The sequence below is a fragment of the Nyctereutes procyonoides genome, unplaced genomic scaffold (genome assembly GCF_905146905.1).
Source record: "Nyctereutes procyonoides isolate TBG_1078 unplaced genomic scaffold, NYPRO_anot_genome, whole genome shotgun sequence".
Lineage (NCBI taxonomy): Eukaryota > Metazoa > Chordata > Mammalia > Carnivora > Canidae > Nyctereutes > Nyctereutes procyonoides.
Window position 1 is genome coordinate 16,651,987 of NW_026575052.1, and position 26,080 is coordinate 16,678,066.

General features: G+C 47.9%; 1 protein-coding gene and 1 pseudogene across 1 annotated transcript; one reads left to right on the forward strand and one right to left on the reverse strand.

Annotated features, from left to right (window-relative positions):
• LCK (LCK proto-oncogene, Src family tyrosine kinase) lies at positions 1 to 24,416 on the forward strand. The gene is made up of 13 exons (XM_055332061.1): positions 1 to 97; positions 15,498 to 15,607; positions 15,873 to 15,954; positions 16,149 to 16,239; positions 16,689 to 16,787; positions 16,916 to 17,019; positions 17,211 to 17,360; positions 17,657 to 17,809; positions 17,961 to 18,140; positions 20,293 to 20,369; positions 20,462 to 20,615; positions 20,697 to 20,828; positions 23,793 to 24,416. Exons 2-13 carry the CDS (start codon positions 15,503 to 15,505, stop codon positions 23,993 to 23,995), a joined length of 1,530 nt encoding a protein of 509 aa, XP_055188036.1. The 5' UTR covers positions 1 to 97; positions 15,498 to 15,502; the 3' UTR covers positions 23,996 to 24,416.
• On the reverse strand, positions 21,846 to 21,906 carry LOC129514342 (U4 spliceosomal RNA; annotated as a pseudogene).
• Positions 24,417 to 26,080: the final 1,664 nt, after the last annotated feature.

Below are 26,080 nucleotides of genomic sequence, written 5' to 3' on the forward strand. Positions count from 1 at the left end.
GGCCACCTTAGCAAGGGGAGCCAAAACCATGTGTAAGCAGCCAGGCCAAGCCAGGAGGACCATGTGAATGGGACCAGAGGGCTCCCGGGCCGGGCAGGTAAGGAACACTGGGAACAGGGGTCTCAGGGCTGTGCTGGGAGCCTGACAGTGGGGGCTACACCTGGGCATGGGCATGGGGCTGGGCTCCCTGGGCATCCAGCAGCCCTACAGGCTGGGGAATAGAAAAATCTTGCTAGAGGTCAGGTGGGCCTCATACAGTTCAGCTGGATCACCTCTTGCCCCTGCCACACCGTCAGTTACTGGTCCCTACCTCACTGGGAGCATTTTCTTAGAGATCTGGCACATGGACTGTCAGGTATTTTAAAAAGGCCTCAGAAATCCCTGAGTTCAAGGGCACCTGGGTGGCTCAGTTGGTTAAGCCTCTGCCTTCAGCTCAGGTCATCATCTCAGGGTCCTGGGATCGAACCCCACATTGGGCTCCTTTGTTCAGCAAGGAGTCTGCTTCCCCCTCTCCCTCTGCCCCTAACCCCACTCATGCTCACTCACTCTCTCTCTCAAATAAATAAATAAATAAATAAATAAATAAATAAATAAATAAAATATTGAAGAAAGAAAGAAAGAAAGAAATCCCTAAGTTCAGCCCCTGATCCGATGATGGGTGAACATCTTGAGGCCCAGAGAAGGCAAGACCTCCCTCCCCACAGTACTCAGCAAGGCAGTGGCAGGGCCAGTCTCTGGGAGAGGGTGGTGGCCTAGGCTAGTACTACCCCCCACCCATGGAGCAGGGTGATAGTCAGGCTTGAGTCAGGGGATCCAAGAATCCTGTTGATTGCTGGGGCAGACCCCAGGGACAGGAATCTTCTGAGAGAGACAGAGTGAGATTGAGAGAGAGAGAGAGAGAGAGAGAGAGAGGAATCCCTCGGAACATCCGGATGGACACGTGAGAAGTGATTTTAGCCTCAGTGACCAGCAGCGCTGGAGAGGCAGAGGTGTCTTTTTGGAAGCTGCTGGATACCTGAGGGTATGTTTATCATCTGGGATGGGCCTCCAGGGCGGAAGTGTCTGACTGGAGGTCAGGGAGTCAAGGACAGAGAATGGGAAGGGAAGAGCAGAGGAAGGGCTATTTTTATCCGAGACAGGGGTGCAGTTGGCCCTGGGCAGAGAACGTCTGCATTTCCATCTGGAAAGTTGCCATTCCTGCCCCTGCTGAGTGTCATGGGATGCCCACCCCCTTCCTCTGGTTTCACCCCCTACCCCCCACTGCATGTGTAGGACCAGTTGGTCCTGCTGATTGCTGCTTCAAACCCCTGGGAAGTGGAGACCCAGGAAGGCATAGTCAGCTACCTGCCCACCCCCTCACTTTCTTCTGAACCTTCAGTTTATGGGGGGCATCCCCATGTGAGCCAGACTTTCCAGGTTTCCCTCACCCTACCCTCCACCATTGGAATTTTTTTGACACATAGTTTCCACCTAGTCAGCAGCTATCCCAGCCTTTCTCTTGTCCCCAAGCCCAAGGCCGGTAGCCTTTTGTGGGGACTCTCCCTGTGCTTCAGAGGGGCTCATCTGCACCCTGGACTTGCACCCCTCTCATCCAGCATGTGCTGATAGATCACTCAGGGTCCCTAGCCTTCATGGCTCAGGGACAGAGGTTCTCCTCAAAGGGTTAAGGACCAAGTGATGGGCAAGAGAATAAGGTGAGGTTCTCAGAGAACAGCCTTCCCTCAGGTGATCTGGAAGACTCCCTGGAAGAGTCAACACAGTTCTGAGAAGGACAAAGGCCCATTTTGGAAAGCAGTTATGACATAGCCAAGGGCACTGTCCTTGGTTTCTGTTTCTTGAGAAGCAAGAGAATAGAGCAAGACCAAACACCAGACAGTTAATGGACATGGTGTAGTGCAAAGAACATGGGTTTCAGGGTTAGGCCAACCCAGATACAGTTTTGGTCCTGGCATTTTCCTGAACAATATTGACTTCATCCTCCAGACTCCCAACTCCAGATCACTAATCTGTGAAGAGGCAATAATAAATCTCTCCCTTACAGAATGCTTGTGGGGACCTGTGATATGCCCCGGGTTGTACCTGACACATTGTAGGTACTTAACAGAGGTTAGGTAGTCCCTCCCCTGTAAATAGTGCATCAAAGGGAAGACTGTTCACACCCAGAATTACACCTATTCAGCACCTTGGCTGGCCAGTGCACCACCATTCCCTCACACTTGTGGTGTGGCTTTGCAAATGAGCTTGTTTCCTGTGTTTAGTAGGAGTGAGAACTCTAAGCTGAGCCACAGAGTCTGCTCAGCATTAGATGAGAGTTCCCCACACACAACTTCACACTCACCCTATCCTAAACACGAGACATATGACCAGAAAATATATGTGTGCACGAATGGGCAGAGGCAGAAGCAGGTTCTATACACACAACATACACTGGATCTTACAAATCTATATACACCCCCACAGGTCGGTGACTTCAAGGCCAAGCTCAGTTCAGTGAAAGCAATGCTGAGGGGAGCTGGGGGTGGGGGTGGGATGGGGGCCGGGAGGACCAACATACCATCCAGAGAGGTGGCCTCCAATAACAAACTTTGGTGTTGGCTTTAATGTAGCTGGCGCTGCATTTCCAATGCTTGTTCTTTTTTTCTTTTTTTAAGATTTTATTAATTTATTTGAGAGAGAACGAGCAGGGAGGAGGGGCAGAGAGAGAGGGAGAGAGAGAGAAGTAGACTCCCCGCTGAGCAGTAAGCCTGGATCTGGGGCTTGATCCCAGGACTAGAGATCATGACCTGAGCCAAAGACAGATGCCCAACCGCCTGAGCCACCCAGGTGCCCTTCCAATGCTTGTTCTGAAGAATACCAGTTCCATGAGGCACCTAAAAGGGAATCATTCTGGGGCCAAATCAACATGACCTCAGCTACAGACTGGCCCATATTAACTTCTCAGTCCAAGTCGGCTTGTTAGCACTCTGAGAGTTCCCCCAGAGAAGGGGCCTGATCCATTCTGTCTAACTTAGCGTTTCCCAAACTACTTTGGACATAGAACCCTTTTTTTCCTGGATGACCCATTCCACGCCTACCTTTGAGACAAGGAGAAGAATGGAAGGGTAGGCTATGCAGTGAATCCTCCTCAAATGGTTGTGTCTCTTGGCAGAGTTTCTGCGTTGGCGGTGCTTTGTTGTTTTTTGTTTTTCAATTACAAAATTAGCACATGGCTGTCGTTAAAAACTCAAACAGTACAGAGGCATAAAAAGAAATATAAAAAAAAAAAAAACCAGCCCCCTCTGATTTCACTTCTGGGATGTGTTCACTGAGAACGATTTGGTGTGCATTCTTCCAGATTTTCCTATGAACAGCTGCTGAAAAGGGTAGTGGTTCAAAGCTTAGTCTCTGGAGGCAAGTAGACCAAGGTTCAGCTCACTACTCCACCACTTATTTGTTTGTTATGAGGCCTCAGACAAATAGCTTCACGCTGTTTGTGCCTCAGTTTTTGCATGTGTAAAATGGGTATAATAATAGCCTTTACGTCACATCGTAGGATTATAATGAGAATTACATGAAAACATGCAAATAAAAGCTTAGCACAGAACCTGGCTTAAAAGAATCCCTTATAAGAAAAAAAAAAAAGAATCCCATATATATATATATATTTTTTTTTTAAATGCAAATAGGCTTCTATTCTACATTCTGTTTTGTAACTTGCTTGCCATATTTTTTGTTTTTTTGGTTTTTAGCTTGCCATGTTATGTCTGGGATATCTTTCCAGGTCAATATATGGATATCGACCTCATTTTCAGTGATTTTAGCTAAATGTCAACTTGGTAAATGGGTAGTGGTGGTGATTTTGCAATGCTACTTCCTGACAAGTATTGCTGTTTTGTGTTGCCAGTGTCCTGAGCCATAGACATTACCAATCACTGAGCTGAAGATAGGCCTATGGCCTCCTATGAAAATGGAGTGACCTGCTAGAGGGGCACTCACTCACCTCTGTCAGAGAGAGCAGGGCTAAATGGACAGGAACTTCTCTATCTGCTCACCTCTGTGTCCCCAGCACTAGATCAGAGCCTGGTACATAGAGGTACCCATTAAATTTTTGTCAGTAGACTGGCCAGTTAAGAAAATTGTGCCTCTTCCAACCCACTAACAGAGGTCTAAGCCCAAAGTTCTGTCTCACACTGCAGCATTTCCCAAAATATCCTGTGTACTTCTGATGTGGAGTCATTTTAGGGGGTAATGAATGTGAATTAACATATGATATTATGTGTTTTTTATAATGTATATTGATTTCTATCTATGGCTGGTAATACTGGTTTTCCATTTTTACTAGTGAAGTTTCCATTTTAGGTAAATATATTAAAGGTGAAAAGGTGGTTTGTGGAAGTGCCCAAAATCACAAAGGAAAATGAAATGAGGGCACCTGAGTGGCTCAGTGATTGATCGTCTGCCTTTGGCTCAGATCATGAACCTGGGGTCCTGGGATCAAGTCCCACATCAGGCTCCCCACGTGAGGAGCCTACTTCTTCTTTTGTCTATGCCTCTGCCTCTCTCTCTCTCTGTCTCTCATGAATAAATAAAAATAAAATATTTTTAAAAAAGAAAATGAAATGAAAATGAAAATGATTGATAATAGCTAATGTTAGGATTTAGACTGGAAAATGGGGATCCCTGGGTGGCGCAGCGGTTTTGCGCCTGCCTTTGGCCCAGGGCGCAATCCTGGAGATCTGGTATCGAATCCCACGTTGGGCTCCCGGTGCATGGAGCTTGCTTCTCCCTCTGCCTCTGTCTCTGCGCCTCTCTCTCTCTCTCTCTCTGTGACTATCATAAATTAAATAAATAAATAAATAAATAAATAAATAAATAAATAAATAAATAAAAATTAAAAAAAAACAAAACGCTAGACTGGAAAATGTTCAAGCCTGGTGTAATGACATGCTCGTGCTAGCCTCAATAACAATTAGAGTTGACCTTTAAACAATAGTGGGGTTTGTGTTCTGACCGCATGTAGCTGAAAATCCACATATAACCTTTGACTGCCCAGAAGCTTTAACTACAGTTGATCCTTGATCAACGTGAGGGTTTAGAGGTGTTGACTATCAATGGGGTCAAAAATCCACGTATAACTTTGATTCCCCCCAAAATTTTACTAATAGCATACTATTACCAGAGCCTTATTCATAATGTAAATAGTTGTTTAACAAATATTTTGTATATGTCTTATATACTATATCCTTACAGTAGAGTAAGCTAGAGAAAAGAAAATGTTAAGAAAATCATGGGGGAGGCACCTGGGTGGCTCAGTGATTGAGCGCATGCCTTCCACTCAGGGTGTGATCCCCAGGTCCTGGGATTGAGTCCCACATTGGAGTCCCCACAGGGAGCCTGCTTATCCCTCTGCCTATGTCTCTGTCCCTCTCTCTATGTCTCTCGTGAATAAATACATAAAATCGTAAAAAAAAAATCATGAGGAAAGGGCACCCGGGTGGCTCAGTCGGTAAGATGTCTGCCTTTGGCTCAGGCAGTCATCCTGGGGTCCTGGAATTGAGCCTCATGTCAGGCTCCCTGTTCAGCAGGGAGCCTGCTTCTCCCTCTCCTCCCTGCTTGTGCTCTCTCTCACTATCTCTGTCTGTCTCTCCCTCTCTCTCTTTCAAATAAATAAATAGAATCTTAAAAAAAAAAAAAAAAGGGATGCCTGGGTGACTCAGCAGTTGAGCATCTGCCTTTGGATCTGAGCGTGATCCCGGATGCAGGGATCAAGTCCGCATTGGGCTCCCTGCAAGGAGCCTGCTTCTCCCTCTGCCTATGTCTCTGCCTTTCTCTCTGTGTCTCTCATGAATAAACAAATAAAATCTTTTTTTAAATTATAAAAAAAAGAAAGAAAAGAAAAGAAAATCATGACGAAGATGAAGTATTTGGCTGGCTCAGTCAGTAGAGCACGTGCTCTTGATCTTGGGGTTATAGGTTCAAGCCCCATGTTGGGTGTAGAAATTACATAAAAACAAAATCTTTAAAAAAAAAAAGAAAAGAAAAAAGGAAAGACAAAGAAAATCACGAGGAAGAAAAAATGTATTCATAGTACTCTACCGTAAAATATCCAGTATAAGAGGAGCCACACAGTGGAAACTTGTGTTATTCAAGTGTCAACCGTATTCACATTTATTTAGTTTTACTATGTGCCGAGCACATGATAAGCACTTTATGGGATCATCTGTATCTCACATGTAATGCTTACAACAGCCCTACACACAGGTCCCACTTTAATTCCCATTTTGCTGATGAAGAAATAGAGAGGCTCCAAAAGGTTTAGTAACCTGCCCAGAGGCCCTCTGCCAGTGAGTGACTAGGCTTTGGGATTGACTGTGCATCCCTATGACATGGATACGGTAAGCTGAGACTCTATGACCTGCAGACTCCCAAAGACTAATAAAACAGCATGGTTTGTCAAGTAAGTAAGGCTCCAGGCAGCCCAGGTGGCCCAGCGGTTAGCGCCGCCTTCGGCCCAGGACCTGATCCTGGAGACCCAGAATGGAGTCCCATGTCAGGCTCCCTGCGTGGAGCCTGCTTCTCCCTCTTCCTGTGTCTGCCTCTCTCTCTCTCTCTCTCTCATGAATAAATAAATAAAATCTTAAAAAAAAAAAGTAAGCTCCGTCCATCCTGATAAAACCCTTATGTCACAAAATGTGCACAGAGGTACACAGGGAGTGGACTTGCTGAAAGGGATTTCTAGGTACGTACAAGTTACTAGTTGGTGGGCCTCTACCAAAAATAGCAACTTTATTTTTTTTTAATTTTATTTATTTATTCAAGAGAGACAAAGAGAGGCAGAGAGAGGCAGAGACACAGGCAGAGGAGAAGCATGCTCCCCACGGGGAGCCTGACGTGGCACTTGATCCCAGGATCTCGGGATCATGACCTGAACCAAAGGCAGACCACTGAGCCACCCAGGCACCCAAATACCAGCTTTGGTATATAGAATCATTGCTCTGTAGCCCATATTTATGGCAATAATTAATAGAATCAGTCTTATGGTCAAGCCACTTCCAGCTCTTGCTTGCATTTAAGAGAAACTTATCTTTTTGTTCTTTATGGATAAGAAACAAAGGGTATTATATCACAAAGGAACACATGAAAAAGGAGGGAACTCAGGACACATCCTTCTTTTGTTTTATTTTATTTTATTTTTAAAGATTTTATTTATTTATTCATGAGATACACACAGAGAGAGGAAGAGACATATAGGCAGAGGGAGAAGTAGGCTCCCCATAGGGAGCCCGATTTGGGACTCAATCCCGGTACCAGGATCACATCCTGAGCCAAAGGCAGATGCTCAACTGCTGAGCCACCCAAGTGTCCCTATTTTATTTTATTTTTAAAGATTTTATTCATTTATTCATGAGAGACACACACAGAGAGGCAGAGCCATAGGCAGAGGGAGAAGCAGGCTCTCTGTGGGGAGCCAGATTTGGGACTTGATCCTAGGATCCAGGGATCAGGACCAGAGCCAAAGGTGGATGCTCAATCATTGAGCCACCCAGGCACCCTCTTTTAACCATTAGAAATTATTTACCATGCCCACCAATCTTGATTCTTGAGTACTGGTGGTGAAGGAACTGGGTGGGCCTCTATAGCCAAGGCTTTACATTGAATATATACAACTTTGCTAATAACCAAATCTCGGCCAAAGAAAAAGGCCAAGAAAGTGTTTTAAATGATTCCTGACAGATTTTGCCACAAAGTGGCCCAGAGAACCACAATGGTCTGCCATAATATAGCCACTTGACTAAGAAACCCCGGCAAGAAACCTGCACACATTATGGACAGAATGTTCAATACGTGAATAGGTTTATAGTGTAGGGAAGGAAAAATGTTGCGCCCCCCCCTTTTTAAGGGGACAGAACACATTCTAGGCCCAGCCAGGTGAGATAATGTCTATGGAGTTGATAAAAGTAAATGGGTTGGCAAAAATCAGAACTCATGATGATATGATTCCTAAACAGGTCTGGGTTCAGACAATCCAGTCCAGGAGCTGCACATAGCATGGGATTTTTGGTCAGTTCTACACAGTGAACAGGGCCACTCTTGTGTTTGGTGCTATGCTGAAGGGCATGAAGGGGTGGGGAGTGAGGTCTCCTCCACTCTCCAAGTTTGAAATCCCAGGGAGGAGTGGTTCTTTATAATTGGCACAGAGTACTCTGTGGACCATGGGCAGCTTTGAATTTGACCAAGAACAGTATAGACCCTGGTCAGAGGAGGTCTAGATCTATAAAATTCCTGCTATTGACCTTGAATTCTGAGTTAGGAGAAGAGAACGTCCTGTTTCAGTCACCCCAGAATCTGCCCTCGTTGCTGGTTCTGAGAACCCTGTAGATTCTCTGGATCTGCTTTTTCTTCCTTTCAAACAATGAGCATTAACTAATTTTTAAAATATTTTATTTATCTATTTGAGAGAGAGTGAGAGAGAATGAGTAGTGAGGATGGGCATAGGGAAAGGGAGAAGCAGACTCCCCGCTGAGCAGGGAGCCTACCCACAGGGCTTGATCCCAGGACCCCGAGATCATGACCTAAGCCGTTTGAGCCACTCAGACGGCCCTGACAATGAGACATTTATATTAAGCTTTATTTTTGATTTTCTTTTTACTGACCTCATTTATTAACCTGGTTAGATCATTTTGGCTTCCCAATAATCTCTGTCAAACTAAGACCCGAAGGAGGGGACCCACATTTTGTATAGATAGATGTATCAGTACATGACCTCACAATTATATAGGGACAGGCACAAACCATACATAGTCTCATTCTGTTACACATCCATCTACACTCACAGCCTGGGACAAATCCATAGGTATGCACACAAAAGCAGGATGCTCACTGAATCATGTGCCTTCATATACACGAGCTGCTTTCACCAGTCAGGTACACTTAGAAACATGCATTCCAGGTGGAAGGAGAATTTTCTTGGAGAAAAAGGCCTTTGTCAACAGCACAATGATCAAATTTTTGATGAAGAGTGCTCCCTACCCTGCCTCCCTGCCCTGTTTCCTCCAAGACCTCTCAGGATCCTCCACCCTCCTCTTTTAGACTTCCCAGGGAGTGAAGAGTAGAGGAGAAAACCCCCCCAAAAAGGAGGCAGGGACCTGATTTGTGTTGTGCTGCTGCCTAGAGCCCTCCTGTGCGGCTGGGAAAATCATGTAAACTCTCTGATCTTTAAAACAAGGCTGGTAAAGTACTCTTGTGTTTCTAAACTCTTCCCTCTCAGACTCCATGGCCCTTTCTCTGTTGTACTCCCTACCCCTCTTGGTCATGGGTCCCATGATTTTGAAGTTTTTGCCTTCTAAACTATTTCACTTAGGTACTCATTTTCATGTTTTCTCTCTTTCTTTTTAAATATTTTATTTATTTATTTGACAGAGAGAAAGGGAGACAGCAAGCACAAGCAGGGGGAGCCAGGCAGAGGGTGATGGAGAAGCAGGCTCCCCACTGAGCAGGGAGCCTGATGCAGGGCTCAATCCCAGGACCCTGGAATCATGACCCAAGCTGAAGGCAGATCCTTAACTGACTGAGCACTCAAGGGCCCCTCATTTTCATGTTTCCTTTTTTTTTAATTTTTTTTTATTTATTTATGATAGTCACACACAGAGAGAGAGAGAGGCAGAGACATAGGCAGAGGGAGAAGCAGGCTCCATGCACCGGGAGCCCGACGTGGGATTCGATCCCGGGTCTCCAGGATCGCGCCCTGGGCCAAAGGCAGGCGCTAAATCGCTGTGCCACCCAGTGATCCCTATTTTCATGTTTCCTAATTCAAATTTTAATCAGAGACTTCATCAAGTATGCACTGAAGAAACAATAATATAATTTGTCAAACCTTCACAAATGATAGTATAATTTTCCTTCAGGTTTTGCAATACTGAAATAACCTGGTGCCTCCCAGGAGCATGGAGCGTCCAGTAGCTGGGAGCCATTGAGCAAAATCATCTCTGGTATTGGCGGAGCCTAGGGTCTCATGACTACTGCCAGGCCCTACACTCTACAACTCACGCTTTTGTAGAGGGCAGGATACATCCACTCCCTGCAGTTGGACAGCTCCAGGAACACACAGCAAGCCACAGAGGAAACACTAGGGGTCAGATTCCCAGAAGAGTTAGAGTTCCTTTTGGCTTAATCAAGGCACAGCTTGACATTTTCCTCATTCCTGGCTCTAGTCTTTAGGGACATCAGGTCTTCTCTGGTAGGCCCAGACATAGGTCCAGGACATAGGTCTTGTCTTCATGCTGTCCTGGTTCCTGGCTCTATGCCTTGGGGTTCTTCCCTGTGCGGTCCCCCAGCCCCCTGCCCCCGCATGACCCAGTACCAGCTTCCAGCCCTGTGATCTGCAGCCTAGCTTCCTTCCAGCACTTTCCCTGGCCTCTCCTCACTGCTGTATTCATATTCATTCCGTTACCTCAACTCTAAACTTTTCTCATCTCTCTCTTACTCTTTGCTGCAACCTTTGAGAATGTTAGCCTGGAAGGGACTTTACAGATCTAAGTCCAATTCCATCTAATGTTGGCATTCTCTCTGCAGTACCACCAGTCTGTGATCTTCCAAGGCCCACTTGAGTGTCACAAACAGGATGCTCAAGGCCTCACTAGATAGTTCATCTTAGGCTGCTTCCAGATTGTTATCAGTGCTTCTCTGGAGGCTTTTGCTGCTCATTAGTCCCTAGCCATAATAAAATTAGCTGTCAAAAAGCCATTTGCAGGGGATCCCTGGGTGGCTCAGCGGTTTAGCACCGGCTTTTGGCCCAGGGCGCGATCCTGGAATCCTGGGATCGAATCCCATGTCAGGCTCCCGGCATGGAGCCTGCTTCTCCCTCCTCCTGTGTCTCTGCCTCTCTATGTTTATCATAAATAAATAAATCTTTTTTTTTTTAAAGCCATTTGCAGGGGTGCCTGGGTGGCTCAGTCAGTTAAGCGACCTATTTTTTTTTCTTTTCTTTTTTTTTTTTTTTTTTAAGCGTCCTATTCTTGATTTCGGCTCAGGTCATGATCTCAGGGTCCTGGGATTGAGCCCCAAGCCATGCTCCACCCTGAGCAAAGAGTTGGCTTGTCCCTCTCCTTCTGCTCCTCCCTTGCTCACTCTCTCTCTCTCCCTGTCTCAAATAAGTAAATAAATAAATAGATTAAAATCTTTAAAAAAATAAGCCACTTGCAGCCATAAATGGCTGGTTGAGCAGGATTTCTCAAATGTCTTTCCCCCACACTCCAGGATTCTTAACAGTAGGGAGGAGAGTGAATTGTACCCTTTTCCTTGAAAGTCTCTTGATTTGGCCTAAAATTCCATCTGTGGGCACCCTGGGTGGCTCAGCGGTTTGGCGCCGCCTTCCGCCCAGGGCCTGATCCTGGAGATCCTGGATCAACACCCACGTTGGGCTCCCTACATGGAGCCTGCTTCTCTCCCTCTGCCTGTGTCTCTGCCTCTCTCTCTCTCTCTCTCTCTGTCTCTCGTGAATAAATAAATAAAATCTTAAAAAATGATAAAAAATAAAATTCCATCCGTGTATATTTTGCATTTTCCTCCATAATAGATCTATGCTTAACTATATGAATAAGGTCAGATAACATTCATGTTCTGGGAAGATGCACTCCCATGACTCCTGGTACTCATGAAGGCTTCTGAGTATTTCAGTTTAAGAAACATGAGTTTCAAGGGTGCCTGGCTGGTCCAGTGGTTGAGTGTCTGCCTTTGCCTCAGGGCGTGATCCCCAGGTCCTAGAATCAAGTCCAACATCAGGCTCCCTGCACAGAACCTGTTTCTCCCTCTGCCTATGTTTCTGCCTCTCTCTGTGTGTCTCTCATGAATAAATAAATAAAATCTTTTAAAAAATTAAGAAACATGAGTTTCTACCAAGAAGGATTATTTACCAATCCCATTCTTCCACCCTCCAAAGTAGGTGCTGGGAGGATGGAATGAGCAGTGGTGGAAGTCTTTCTAAGCTCTAAACTAAGCTAATGGGATGCCTGGGTGGCTCAGCGGTTGAGCGTCTCTGCCTCTGGCTCAGGGTGTGATCCCAGAGTCCCGGGATCGAGCCCCACATCGGGCTCCCTGCATGGAGCCTGCTTCTCCCTCTGCCTGTGTCTCTGCCTCTCTCTGTGTATCTCTCATGAATAAATAAATAAAATCTTTTTATTTTTTTTATTTTTATTATTATTATTTTTTATGATAGGCACACAGAGAGAGAGAGAGAGAGAGAGAGAGAGAGAGAGGCAGAGACACAGGCAGAGGGAGAAGCAGGCTCCATACACCGGGAGCCTGACGTGGGATTTGATCCCGGGTCTCCAGGATCGCGCCCTGGGCCAAAGGCAGGCGCCAAACCGCTGTGCCACCCAGGGATCCCAATAAAATCTTTTTAAAAATTTAACTAAGCTAACATTTGTGTAAACTTATGAAAAAGGGATGATCATCCCCATTAGACAGGAAAGGAAAAGGAAGAACAATTTCAGCAAAGCCATACAGTAAGTATCAGAATAGGGGTTAGAACTTAGGTCTCTCTGACTCTGAGGCCTGTCCTTGAGTCTTTTTTCTTTCTTAAGATATAATTGACATGTGTCCTTCAGTCCTGCAAACCAAAATATCTCCACTACTCCCCAGTTTCACTTGATCCCAGCATGGATTAGCTTCTCTGACTTTGTTCTGTCCCAAATAGGTTGTGTGAGTTTAACTTTTTAAAAGATTTATTTATTTTACAAAGAAAGCATGCCTAAGCCAAGGGAGGGACAGAAAGAGAGAGAATTCTAAGCTGGTTCCCTACTGAGCGCAGAGCCCTAGGGCAGGCGTGGGGGAGCCTTGATCTCAGGACCCTGAGACCATGATGTGAGCTGAAACCAAGAATCAGATATTCAATTGACTAAGCAATTCAGGCATCCCATATGAGTTTATTTATTTTAAGATATATTTAATTTTTTTAAAAAAATTATTTAATTCAGCTCAGGTCAGGATCCCAGGGTCCTGGGATCAAGCCCCACATGGGGTTCCCTGCTCAGCAGGGAACCTGCTTCTCCCTCTCACTCTGCCCCTCCCTGCATCAAATAAATAAATAAAATCTTCAAAAAAAAAACCCCAATATTTATTTATTAATTCATTTGAGAGATTGGGGGAGGAAGAGAAGGAGAGAAAGAAAAAACTCAAGCACACTGTGCTGAGTGGGGAGCCCGACACAAGGCTCAATCTCATAACAGCAAGGTTTTGGACCTAAACCAAAACCAAATGTCAGTTGCTCAACTGATTGCACCACCCAGGCCTCCTTAAAGCAGCCCTCTTTGGGCCTCCATTTGCTCATCTAAAATCAGAAGTTAGGGGACACCTGGGTGGCTCAGCAGTTGAGCATCTGCCTTCGGCTCAGAGCGTGATCCTGGAGTCTTGGGATTGAATCTCACATGGGGCTCCTTGCATGGAGCCTGCTTCTCCCTCTGCCTATGTCTCTGCCTCTCTCATGAATAAATAAAATCTTAAAAAAAAAAAAAAAAAGAAACACTTCTGTTCTGGATGAACCCCCTCCCATCTCATTAAAGGGATGGGAAAATCAGTGGGACTGACCTATAAATCAGTCTAGTCACAGCACTCAGTGCTAAGGGGACGACTGTGCCTGTGTTGTAGGAGCAGGGTATTTGGAGGGCTTCACAGAACAGGTAATATTTGAGCTGAGCCTTAAAGGTTGAGTTAGTTCAGTAGGCGGACAAGAAAACATTCAAGGCAAGGGAACCACGTGTGCAAAGGCATGGAGTAAGAAAATAGTATGGGGTGTTTGGGAAAGGCAAGGGTAGCTCAGAATAAAGGCTCTGTGAGTGTGTGTGAGTGTATGCATGTGTGTGTAGCAGAATTGAGTGTGGAGGTAGATTTGGTCTTGATATTAAAGCCTCCTGTGTTGGGACGCCTCAGTGGCTCAGCAGTTGAGTGTCTGCCTTTGGCCCAGGGCGTGATCCTGGAGTCCTGGGATCGAGTCTTACATCAGGCTCCCTGCATGGACCCTGCTTCTCCCTCTGCCTGTGTCTCTGCCTCTCTCTCTGTCTCTCATGAATAAATAAAATCTATAAAAAATAAATAAAGGTTTGTGGGGGAATGCCTGTGTGGCTCTGTCGATTGAGCGGCCGACTCTCGGTTTCAGCACCGGTGTTGATCTCAGGGTTGTGGGGTTGAGCCCTGGAGGGCTCTGAGCTTGGTAGGGAGTCTACTTGGGATTCTTGCCTCTCCTTCTCTGCCACCTGGGTGCGAGCTCTCTCTCCAGAATGAATAAATAGATCCTTATTTTTTATTATTTTATTTTTAAAGATTTTATTTACTTGTTTATGAGCATGTGCACACAGGAAAGAGAGCATGATTGGGAGAGGGCAGAGGGAGAAGAGACTCCCCGCTAAGCAGGGAGCCCAAGCGGGCATGGGGGGAGGTGGGTGGGTGCTCCATCCCAGAACCCCAAGATCAAGACCTAAGCCGAAGGCAGAAACTTAACCGAGTCACCGAGGCACCCCAATAATTTTTAGGGGTCATGGGGCACCTGGGTGGCTCTGTCGATTAGGCATCTAACTCTTGATCTTGGCTCCAGTCTTGATCTCATGGTGGTGTTTAAGGCTCACGTTGGAGCCATTGGAACTGTGCCTAGCGTGGAGCCTACTTAAAAAGGGGGTCTTGAATGGTAAATTGAATTGTATCTGAGGACTAGTGCTTTCCAAGAAGTCCGGAGGAGCAGCCCTAGGGCAGGAGGGGTCTCAGGACTCCTAGGGGCTTCACAATGACATCTCCACTCTGTTTCAGGCAGAACAGTCTCATTTTTACCTGCCTTATCTGTGAGGTTCTGCTTGATTTTCAGCTGACAGAAAGTTTCCACTGCTTAAGCAAACAAATAAAAAAGTTATGGCCAATAGCATCACTGAAGGGTTTTCAGCTGGTGAGAATGAGAACTCTCTGAAGGAAACTTGTTCTGGGGGAGGCTGGGGCCTGACCTCTGACATTACAGAGCAGGAACCTCTTACTCTGCTTCCTTGGCCAGAGAGGGGAGTTGTAATTAGCAGGTAGGGCACACACACTTCTCTGGTAGGGGAGTACCAAATTTAGGGCTCCCCCAGAGCCTGGGGAAGTGTGTGTGATCTCTAGTAGGTAGTCCTCCAACGTGGGGGATGGGAGGAGAGAGAGGGGTGGGGGAGAGGCAGGAAGTGGGCAACTAGGCTAACAAAGGTATCTGTGGCGGTTTGCCCATCCCAGGTGGGAGGGCGGGGCCTAGGGTTCAGTGGGGGCCCATGTGTGACTTTACTTGTGGCCTGGGGGTTCAGAGGGAGCAACAGTAGGGAGCTCCCACTGACCCAGCCTGGCCCTGCACCACCAGACCCATTTCAGCTTTTCTGTGGCTGGTGAATGGGGGTTGGGAGGCCTGACAATCTCAGGTACTTCTGGAAATTCCCAGGGCAGGTCTTAGGATGTCTGATGTTGGGGACGTAGATCTTGGGGGAGCCCCTTCAGCCCCCTCTCCATTCGCCCAGGGACCATGGGCTGTAGCTGCAGCTCAAACCCTGAAGATGACTGGATGGAAAACATCGATGTATGTGAAAACTGCCATTACCCCATAGTCCCACTGGATGGCAAGGCCACGGTAAGAGGCAAGATGGGGGACTTGGTGAGGGAGATGGGTGGAGTATACCAGCCAGGAGAAAGAAATGGATCATCACTGAAAAAAGAGTGGCCCTCTGACCATGGAAAACAGAAAGGAAAGGAGGGCCAGATAGGAGAAGGGACTCTCCAAAGTAGTTGGCAAATGCAGGGAGAAGATCCAGGCAAGCTGGAGAAGTGGGAAGGGGAGCTAGGATCTGACTCAGGTCTCTTGCTCTCTGACCCCACTTTTGAACCTCACCCCACAGCTGCCCATGCGGAATGGCTCTGACGTGCGGGATCCACTGGTTATCTACGAAGGCTCCAATCCCCCAGCCTCACCACTGCAAGGTGACCTCACAACCAGAAGGGCCTGAAAGTTAAGGGCCAGGGATAGATCCTTGGCTGTCCACCTCCATCTCCGTATCCACTCTCTATCCTGTCTTGCCTCTCTTGCCCCCGGTCTCTGCTGCCCTGGAACTCCTAAACTCTGTACTGCCAGCACAGTCCAAGCTAGTTCTCCCTGACATCTCCTGTCTTTCCAGACAACCTGGTTATCGCTCTGCACAGCTATGAGCCCTCTCACGATGGAGACTTGGGTTTCGAGAAGGGTGAACAGCTCCGTATCCTGGAGCGGTGAGTGCACCCTCCGCACGACCATCCTTGCCCGACGGGAGCATGGGACCGAGCAGTGATTCCCCAGGACTGCGGTCCCTGGGACGGAGCAGTGATTCCCAGGACCGCGCTCCCTGGGAGAGGGAGCAGGGATCCCCGGTACCGCGGTCGCTGGGGGGGGGGGGCAGCCGGGATCCCCGGTACCGCGGTCCCTGGGGGGGGCTGGGATCCCCGGTACCGCGATCTCTGGGGAGGGAGCCGGGATCCCCGGTACCGCGGTCTCTGGGAGGGAGCCGGGATCCCCGGTACCGCGGTCCCTGACGGGCTTGCAGAGGGCGCCTTTGGGACAAAATGGGAGGCTCCAGAGTGCTGAGCTGGAGGGTGGGGTGGCATGGCATAACTGGGGGCTCTGAAGGTTTCCAGCCGAATCCAAGGCCAAGCCGACCCCACTGACTGCCTCTGTCGCACAGGAACGGTGAGTGGTGGAAGGCGCAGTCCTTGACCACGGGCCAGGAAGGCTTCATCCCTTTCAATTTCGTGGCCAAAGCGAACAGCCTGGAGCCCGAACCGTAAGTGGGCACTCCTCGCGGCGCAGGGTGGGAGCAGAGGTGGGGGGCTAGGCTGGCGGTGGATGCTTGAGGGCGATGGAGGAGGAACAGGCCAAACAGACGACGGCCTTCGCTTCTGCCCTGTGCAGCTGGTTCTTCAAGAACCTGAGCCGCAAGGACGCGGAACGGCAGCTCCTGGCGCCCGGGAACACTCACGGCTCCTTCCTGATTCGGGAGAGCGAGAGCACCGCGGGTGAGCGGCGGGGCGGGGCCTCGGGGCCTCGGGGGCGGGGCCTCGGGGCGGGGCCTCGGGGCGGGGCCGCGGCGCCGAGGTGCCGAGGTGGGGGCCAGGCGGTCCCAGGGAAGGGACGCGGGCCAGGGTCTCCCCTCGCAGGAAGCTACCTTCCCCCGCTCTTGCATTCGTTCACCCATTCTTTCGTCCAGGATCGTTTTCATTGTCTGTGCGGGACTTCGACCAGAACCAGGGAGAGGTGGTGAAACATTACAAGATCCGTAACCTGGACAAAGGCGGCTTCTACATCTCCCCTCGCATCACTTTTCCTGACCTGCACGAGCTGGTCCGCTATTACACCAGTGAGCGCCAGCGGGAGCCCCTCACACGTGCCCCTGAGGCTCTTTCACCCGTGCCCTACCAGCCTGCCTTCCCTAAGCCCCTCTCAGGGTACCCTCCACCCATCTCCGTATGCTTCTTCGTTACTCGCAGTGGGTGAGCTGCCTGCGGTACCGATAGCCCGGGTGTCGGGTGACAGCCCCACACACCCCCTCCCAGTCCATTTCCCCTGGGGACGGGGACTTGGCCCAGTGGGGACTGATGGGGACACCCGAGTCCACCGTATTGACGGCCCTAACCCCCTCGCTTGTGCTCGCAGATTCTTCGGACGGGCTGTGTACACGGTTGAGTCGCCCCTGCCAGACCCAGAAGCCCCAGAAGCCTTGGTGGGAGGATGAGTGGGAGGTTCCCAGGGAGACGCTGAAGCTGGTGGAGCGGCTAGGGGCCGGCCAGTTCGGGGAGGTGTGGATGGGTGAGTGAGGCCCTCCGGGGCTGCCGGGAAGAGGGGATGGGGACGCGTCCGCTGAGGTCGTGAGAGGCCTGAGACAACGTCCTGATTCTGGCAGCCACCTGGCTCTGGGTGCTAGGGCTCCGAGTGATTCCCCAATCCCTCCCCGCCTCAGGGTACTACAACGGGCACACAAAGGTGGCAGTGAAGAGCCTGAAGCAGGGCAGCATGTCCCCTGACGCCTTCCTGGCCGAGGCTAATCTCATGAAGCAGCTGCAGCACCAGAGGCTGGTCCGGCTCTATGCGGTGGTCACCCAGGAGCCCATCTACATCATCACGGAATACATGGAGAACGGTGGGTGCCGCCACTGTGATCGACCGCTGGGGGGCGTTGTCATCCCCTCTGCCGCTGATAGAAGATGGAGGAGATCTACCTTTTGGCCTGGTTTGGCACCAAGAGTTCTAGTTTTCCCGGGCCCCTAAAGACTCACCACCACACCAGGGATGGGAAGAGGAGAGGGTGTGGTGTCGGAGCCTGTCTGGGAGCCCAGGGTAGGGTGGCAGGCTCTGGAATAGCTTTCACTTCTCATCTTCCCTGATCTGGAGTCTTGTTTGCCTTTTTCAAAGCCCTACCTTGATCTTGGGATGCTTGATTTCAAATGAGTGGATCTCTTGCCACGTTTCTTTATTCCTTTTGACCCTGACTCTTGGGAGGCCAGATCTGCCTCAAATCTCTTTTTCAGTTCTAGGTGGGCTCCTTGCCCTCCCTTGGGCAGATTGAGAGTCCCTAAGAAGATGGATAGAAGTTTCTAGGCCTTGCTTTGTCACTGATTTGCTGTGTGACACAGGCCAAGTCTGTCCCATTACTGGTGCTCATTTTCCCCAATTATAACATCAGAAATCTAGAACGGTCCCGTTCTAGAAAGAATTCAGATTAGTCATTAAGGACTCTAGAATCTGACTGCCTGTGTTAGAATCTTGCCTTCACAATTGTGTGGCCTTGGGCCAATCACTTCACTGCTCTCTGCTATGGTTTCTTCATCTGTGAAATGGTGATAATAGTACTGTAGTAACTTTCTCATAGGGTCTTCGTGAGGATGAAAGAGTCAGTGTCTATAGAGCAGTTAAAATAATGTCTTCAATATATTAACTGCTCAGTAAGTTTGTTCTTGTCATCTGGTTCTGATTTTTTGGGGGGTATAAGATCTGTCCCTCTTTCAGAAAGGGAAAAAAAGCTCTAATTGGCTAATGGATTCTGGGAGTAGCAAAAGGTTTTACCATGTGGGCCAACTTCAGTTGGTAGCTGTTTGGAGTTCTTTGTTGAGGATGCTGAGGCTCATTGGAAATGAGTGCTGGGATTGATCAGAAGCATCTGCCATGGCCCCAATGCAGGAATGGCAGTACATGCCCACATATTGCCTGTGTCTGAGGGACCATTTTATCTTTGGCAACTAATTCAGCACTTGTAGTGGGGATACTTAGGCTAATGCCTTTACACAGGGTTTTTTTTTTTTTTTTAGATTTTATTTATTTACTCATGAGAGACACACAGAGAGAGGCAGAGACAGAAGCAGGCTCCATGCAAGGAGCCCGATGTGCAACTTGATCCTGGGACTCCAGGATCACACCCTGGGCCAAAGGCAGGCAGGCACTAAACCGCTGAGCCACCCAGGCGTCCCTACACAGGGTTCTAACCTCTTGAGAAGGGCTAGCAGTCACTAGCTCCATTCTAGCAACTCCCATTCCTGGTCTTCTCTCCTAGTCATCCTCTGCTACCAGATGTGGCCTCCCAGGTCCCCAGGCATCTCTTTCCATACTCCATTCAATACACTCAGCACACATTTATCACTGCTTACTTTGGGCTGGGCACTTTTAGTATGAATGGACAAAATAAGGTTCCAGATTTCAGGAAAAGTTCATTTTAGTTATGTGGCACAAACCCCAGGAAAACCAGAGTCTTTGTACAGGAAAAAATTCCAGCATGCCATGGGGAATGTAGATTATGATGCAATTTATTAGACCTGGTAACATCTAGAGAAGCTTCATAGAGGAATAATCTAGCTGGGCCATGAAAGAAAGAAAAGTAGAATTTTTAGCAGGCAGAGATGGGACAAAGAAACTTGGGGTGAGAGCCCAGTGGTGTATGTGGAAAAAAAAAAAATCTCAAAATTGTCTAGGGTGGGTTAAGAGGCAGGAGTGGGGGAATGAGAAGAAACTACAATATGGCCTATGCAGGGCTTTGGACACCTGGCTAAGGAGTTTGGGCTCTACCGTATTGGTGACAAGAAGCTTACAGACTTCTCCAAGCATGCTCCATCCTAGTCCCCAGGAAAAGACTTTATATATCCTGGGCATCCTCACCCTAAATGTACCCTTCTCCATTCTCACCCCTTATTATTCTTTCTTCCACTTGTCAGAGAGCTTCTAGATAGCCAGTTAGGGGAGGAGGGTCTGAGAGCTTTCTGCTAAGGGCAGCTTGAGTCAGCAACTTTTGCTTTCATTTGCAGGGAGCCTGGTGGATTTCCTCAAGACCCCCCCAGGCATCAAGCTGACTATCAACAAACTCTTGGACATGGCAGCCCAAGTAAGCAGATTGGGGAGGGGCTGGGCATGTGCATAGCCCACTGGGGTGAGGATGTCTGGCCCAGGACTGCTGACCTCTTACCTGGCCTGCAGATTGCAGAGGGCATGGCATTCATTGAAGAGCGGAATTATATCCACCGTGACCTGAGGGCTGCCAATATCCTGGTGTCTGACACCCTGAGCTGCAAGATCGCAGACTTTGGCCTGGCACGCCTTATCGAGGACAACGAGTACACAGCAAGGGAGGGTAGGTGTGGGATATAAGGGAAGTCTGGGGGCTGTAGGGTCTGGCCAAGCAGACCCAGGTGACCTCATTGCCTCCCTGCAGGAGCCAAGTTTCCCATTAAGTGGACAGCACCAGAAGCCATTAACTACGGGACATTCACCATCAAGTCGGACGTGTGGTCTTTTGGGATCCTGCTGACAGAGATTGTCACCCATGGCCGCATCCCTTACCCAGGTCAGGGCCAAGGGCAGGAACTGAAAGAGTGATGGGGAAGAGCAGCAAATCCATGTCTGTCTACTCACTTCATCTGTCCCTGATTCAGATTCTGAATCTTTCTAGCTGCTTTTCCTGTATTCACGCAGGACTCCAGCATGCCCAGTCAGGTGCTACATTTCCCAGGGCTGGCTTCCATCTCTGTCTCAAATTCCTTCCTCCTTCAATAATCCCAGCTCTTTACTTTTGACATGGGCAGCCTAGGATGGTAGAAGAGGATCTGGCTAGGGAGGCAAAAGGCCTGCCTTTATTACCAGATCTGCCACTGATGCTAACTTTCTGTTGGGTTTGATCAGATCACTCTTTCTTTCCCCATCTGTAAATTATGAGATTAGAACAGTACCTGGTCCATACAAAGCACTCAAGAGTGTTAGGGTTTATTATGATTATTTTTAAAAGATTTATTTATTTCAGAGAAAGAAAGAGAGCAGGGTTGGAGGGGAGAGGGAGAAGGAGAGAGAATCTCAAGTAGACTCCCCTCTGAGCATGGGGCTCAATCTCGTGACCCTGAGATCATGGCCTGTGCCAAAATCAAGAGTCAGACACTTCACAGACTGAGCCACCCAGGTGCCCCTAGGTTTTATTATTAATCATCACTTTGGGCAAGTGACTTTACCTCTCTGAGCCCCAGTTTCCTGATATGAACAAACAAGACTGTGAAAGATCTTGACTTCTAGTGGGTACTCACTAAACACTGACTTGCTTTCCCTCTGAAACTCACCATCTAAAGAATGTGAGAGACATATAAACTAATTCCTACCCTCTCCTATCCCTTCCTCCAGTCTCTGGACAGAGTCCTTTACCCCTGAATTCAGCCCAGATGGATGGAATTTTTTGAAAGGAACTTCTAGGATACTCTAGGGAAAGGAAATAGGACACAAAGACAGAGTAGAGAGGTTATGGAGCAGATTTGCAGAAGCTTCCCACATCCCCAGAGCAGTGTATATAGAACTTTGCTCCTAGGAAGGTAACGGCACCTTAGCAATAATCGCACCTCGGATAAACCTCATTGGCTACGATACTGCCACTGCGCAAAGCTAGGTAAAGGTACTTTAGAACCAGGTGAGAGCCTTAAGGCCTTCTCTGCCTGAGATTGGCCCCACCACAGAGTTCAAGGGCAGCACAAGGACTAGAACTTTAGTCAGCCTGCCAAGGGTCATTACTGCTCCTCTACTGTGCCCATAGAGGTAAACCCATAAAGAATCTCTCTGTTAGGAAAAAAAAAAAAGCATGGAGCACCTAGCTGGTTTAGTCAGTATTACATGCAACTTGTGATCCCATTGGTCATAGTTCAAGCCCCACATTGGGCATGGAGCCCACTTAAAATTAATAATAATTTAAAAAAAAAAAGAAAGCATTGAAAGCATGATGATAATTGGCAACTGACAAATGGCTTCAGGGTCAGAGAGACAATGGGGAATAAAGGGGACCTGGGTGAACTTGCCTCTGTTCAGAAGATGGTTGCTACTTAAAAAAAAAAAAAAAAAAAGGTTGCTACTAAGATATAGATAGGAACCTCCAAAATAGATATTTTCTTTTTTAAGAGAAGCCAAAACTTGGAATTTTAGGAAAATTTGCCTATATCCAAGTATTGATGATTGATTCAAATTATTTAAAGACATTGAAGAGGGGGGCATTTGGGTGGCTCAGTTGATTAAGTGTTCAACTCTTTTTTTTTAATTTTTATTTATTTATGATAGTCACAGAGAGAGAGAGAGAGAGAGAGAGAGGCGCAGAGACATAGGCAGAGGGAGAAGCAGGCTCCATGCATTGGGAGCCTGATGTGGGATTCGATCCTGGGTCTCCAGGATCGCGCCCTGGGCCAAAAGCAGGCGCCAAACCGCTGCGCCACCCAGGGATCCCAAGTGTTCAACTCTTGATCTCAGCTCAGGTCTTGATCTTGGGTCTTGGGTTCAAGCCCTGCATTGGGCTCCATGCTGGGTATGGAGCCTACTTAGAATAAATAGATAGATAGATGATAGATAGATAACACTATAGGGGTCAAACCAAAGTATGTCTATGGGCTATATTTAGTTTGGGTGCAGACTATGACTTTGCACCCTTGACTCTAGCCACGGGCATTTAGTTCCCTTGTCTGTGTCCTCTAATATCCTGATTTTAAGGGATATCCCGAAATTATTTAATCTGGGTCATGAAGGTGCCTGGTGAATCTACCTTATGCAGGGTCTGCTCTGCTGGGGTCCAGGACCCATCTGGCTTCTTGATGCAGCATCTCATGTGCCTAGTCCCCAAACCCAAGAAGCTTCACCACTGTGCTGTCTGTGGCTCCCATACTGCCCTGAGCCCTGACCACCTCATCTTTCCCACCAAATCATAATAATCACAGATATTTTTCATGAAGCATCTCCTCTCCAGCCACTATACTTGGTGCCATATATGTACTGTCTCATTCAATTTTCGTAACAGCCGTATAAGGTTGGAGATACTGTTTAATCCATTTTCCAGATGAGAAAACTGAGGCTCAAAGAGGAGACATGGCTTACCCAAGGTCTCACAGTGAACATATAGGTGTTATTGATTGCTTGAGCCATAGCAGACACTCCAGTGGCATGACTGACATTTGGCAGGTACCTGAAGTATATGGTCTTACTTTTTTTTTTTTTAACATTTTATTTATTTATTCATGAAAGACACAGAGAGAGGCAGAGACATAGGCAGAGGGAGAAGCAGGCTCCCTGAGAGGAGCCCAATGTGGGACTCGATCCCAGGACCCCAGGATCACGACCTGAGCTGAACCACTAAGCCACCCAGGTGCCCTAGCATATGGTCTTACTACTGATGAAGACCAAGATCCTTTTGGATTGGTGCTCACGTGGTACCAGTTAAATATTCTGAGCATCACCCCTGCTGTGGGTTTCCAAAGCCTGGACCCTTGATACTGTTTCTGAACCCATCAACCTCTAGGGATGACCAATCCTGAGGTGATTCAGAACCTGGAACGAGGCTACCGCATGGTGCGACCTGACAACTGTCCAGAGGAGCTATACCAACTCATGATGCTGTGTTGGAAGGAGCGCCCAGAGGATCGGCCCACCTTTGACTACCTGCGTAGTGTGCTGGAGGACTTCTTCACAGCCACAGAGGGCCAGTACCAGCCCCAGCCCTGAGAGACTTAGGGGCCTGGACCCTTCCCTCCATCTAGCAAACCTGGTTGGGGGAGAATCAGTTCTTGTGTCATACCCATGTAGCCTATGCACATCTGGACTCTGTGTGTGAATTCCACTCACGGGTGGCACGTACACTTCTTGTGTCTTATACAGGGGTTCTATAGTTGTATGGGCTTTGCACGTGTCCTATAGATGTGTTGCATGTGTATATATGTCTTGGACACCTGTTCAAGTTTTCCCCTTATGGGCCCTTCTACTTCCTAAGACCACCAGAGAGAAGAGAGACACCTGTGATTGACACCAGCTTCTGCCCGCCCCCTTTTCCCTTTCCATCAAGAAGTTCCTTGAGGCTGGGGCCTTATCTGATACCTCTGTGTGCTCCTCCTTGGTGCCTGGCACACATTAGGAGCTCAATAAATGACTCTGTTGATGAGGACTGTACATCTCTCAGTTCTCCACTCCCATCTCCTCTTCCTTGGGAGGGGGGAGTAGGGGTTCAGAAGACGGAAAATAAGTCACCATGAATTGGGGTGAAAGATGGGATGAGGGGAGAATGTCTGAACTTTTTCCAGTTCTGCTGATTTGGGGTTCCAAAAGGAAACTTCTATAGTTTCCTGAATGGGTTCTTTGAACTCCTTCATACCCCTACCCCAAAGGATTAAGGGTGACCTTTTCAGAATCTCCTAAGGAATGGGTGTGTCCCAGGATCCTCCCCTCTCATTATGTAAGGGCAATAGCATTTTTTACAGCTACTGATTCTGGGGCTATATTTGTACTCAGGTATGTTTTGATTCGCCTTCAAGATGTTTTTAAATATTTTAAAGTAATCTCTACTCCCAGTGTGGGGCTCAAACCCACAATCGTGAGATCAAGAGTCACATACTCTAATGACTTAGAGAGCCAGGTGACCCTAAGATGTGTAGTTAGTTTTGTTTTGTTTTGTTTTGAGAGCGGAGGAGAGAACAAGCAGAGGGAGGGACAGAGGGAGAGGGAGAAACAGACTCCCCACTCAGCAGGGAGCCTGATGCTGGTCTCATTCCCAAGACTCTGAGATCATGACCTGAGCCATAGGCAGATGCTTAACCAACTGACCGCCCCCAAGATGTTTTTAAACATTGAATTAATCCATTCTTTGGCAAATACTTATTTGTGATATATTTATTTATTTGAGAGAGAGGGCAAGTGCAGGGGAAGGGAGAAGGAGAGGTCATCTCAAGCAGACTCCATGCTGAGTGCAGAGCCTGACATGAGGCTTCATGCCAGGACCTCCCTGAGGTCACAAACTGAGCCAAAACCAAAAGTCAGACGCTTAACCAACTGTGCCACCCAGGCATGCCTTGGCAAATATTTATTGAACATCTACCATGTGTTAGGGATGGTTCTGGGTTCATAAAATATATAATAGATTAAAAAAAATCTCTGTCCTTATGGAGCTTACATACAATAGGACAGACAATAAATGTAGTTAGGGAATACAGACAATAAATGTTACAGAGAAGTAAATGATACAGTACACAACAAGGTGCTGAGTGCTAAGGGGAAAATAAAGCAGGGTAAGGGGAATTAGGAATGTCGTATTTGGGGGAGGTTTGCAATTTTAAGCAGGGTGGTCTGGGAAGGTCTTATTGAGAAGGTGACTTAAGCAAATATTTGAATGAGATGAAGGAGCAAGCCACGTGGTATGGGGGAGGAGAGGCCAGGCCTGAGGGAACCGCCTGAGGCAGAGCTCCTTTGGCAGCACAGAGACATAAGGTCTTGATGGGGGGCCTAAGGGGTAGAGATCCTGTGGTGCCTTGTGGCCTTTGCAGAAACCATTTCAAGAAGACTTTGTGGAGATTTTTGCAGAGCCATGACAAGACCCGACTTACTTTTCTTAAGCCTTTTTTTTTTTTTTTTTTTTTTGAAAGAAGAAGAGAGCATGTGCTGGCACAGGAGTGGGGCAGGGGTGGAGGGCGAGGGAGAATCTTTTTTTTTTTTTAAGATTTTATTTATTCATAGAGATGCAGAGAGAGAGAGAGAGAGAGAGAGAGAGAGAGAGAGAGAGAGGCAGAGACACAGGCAGAGGGATAAGCAGCCTCCATGCAG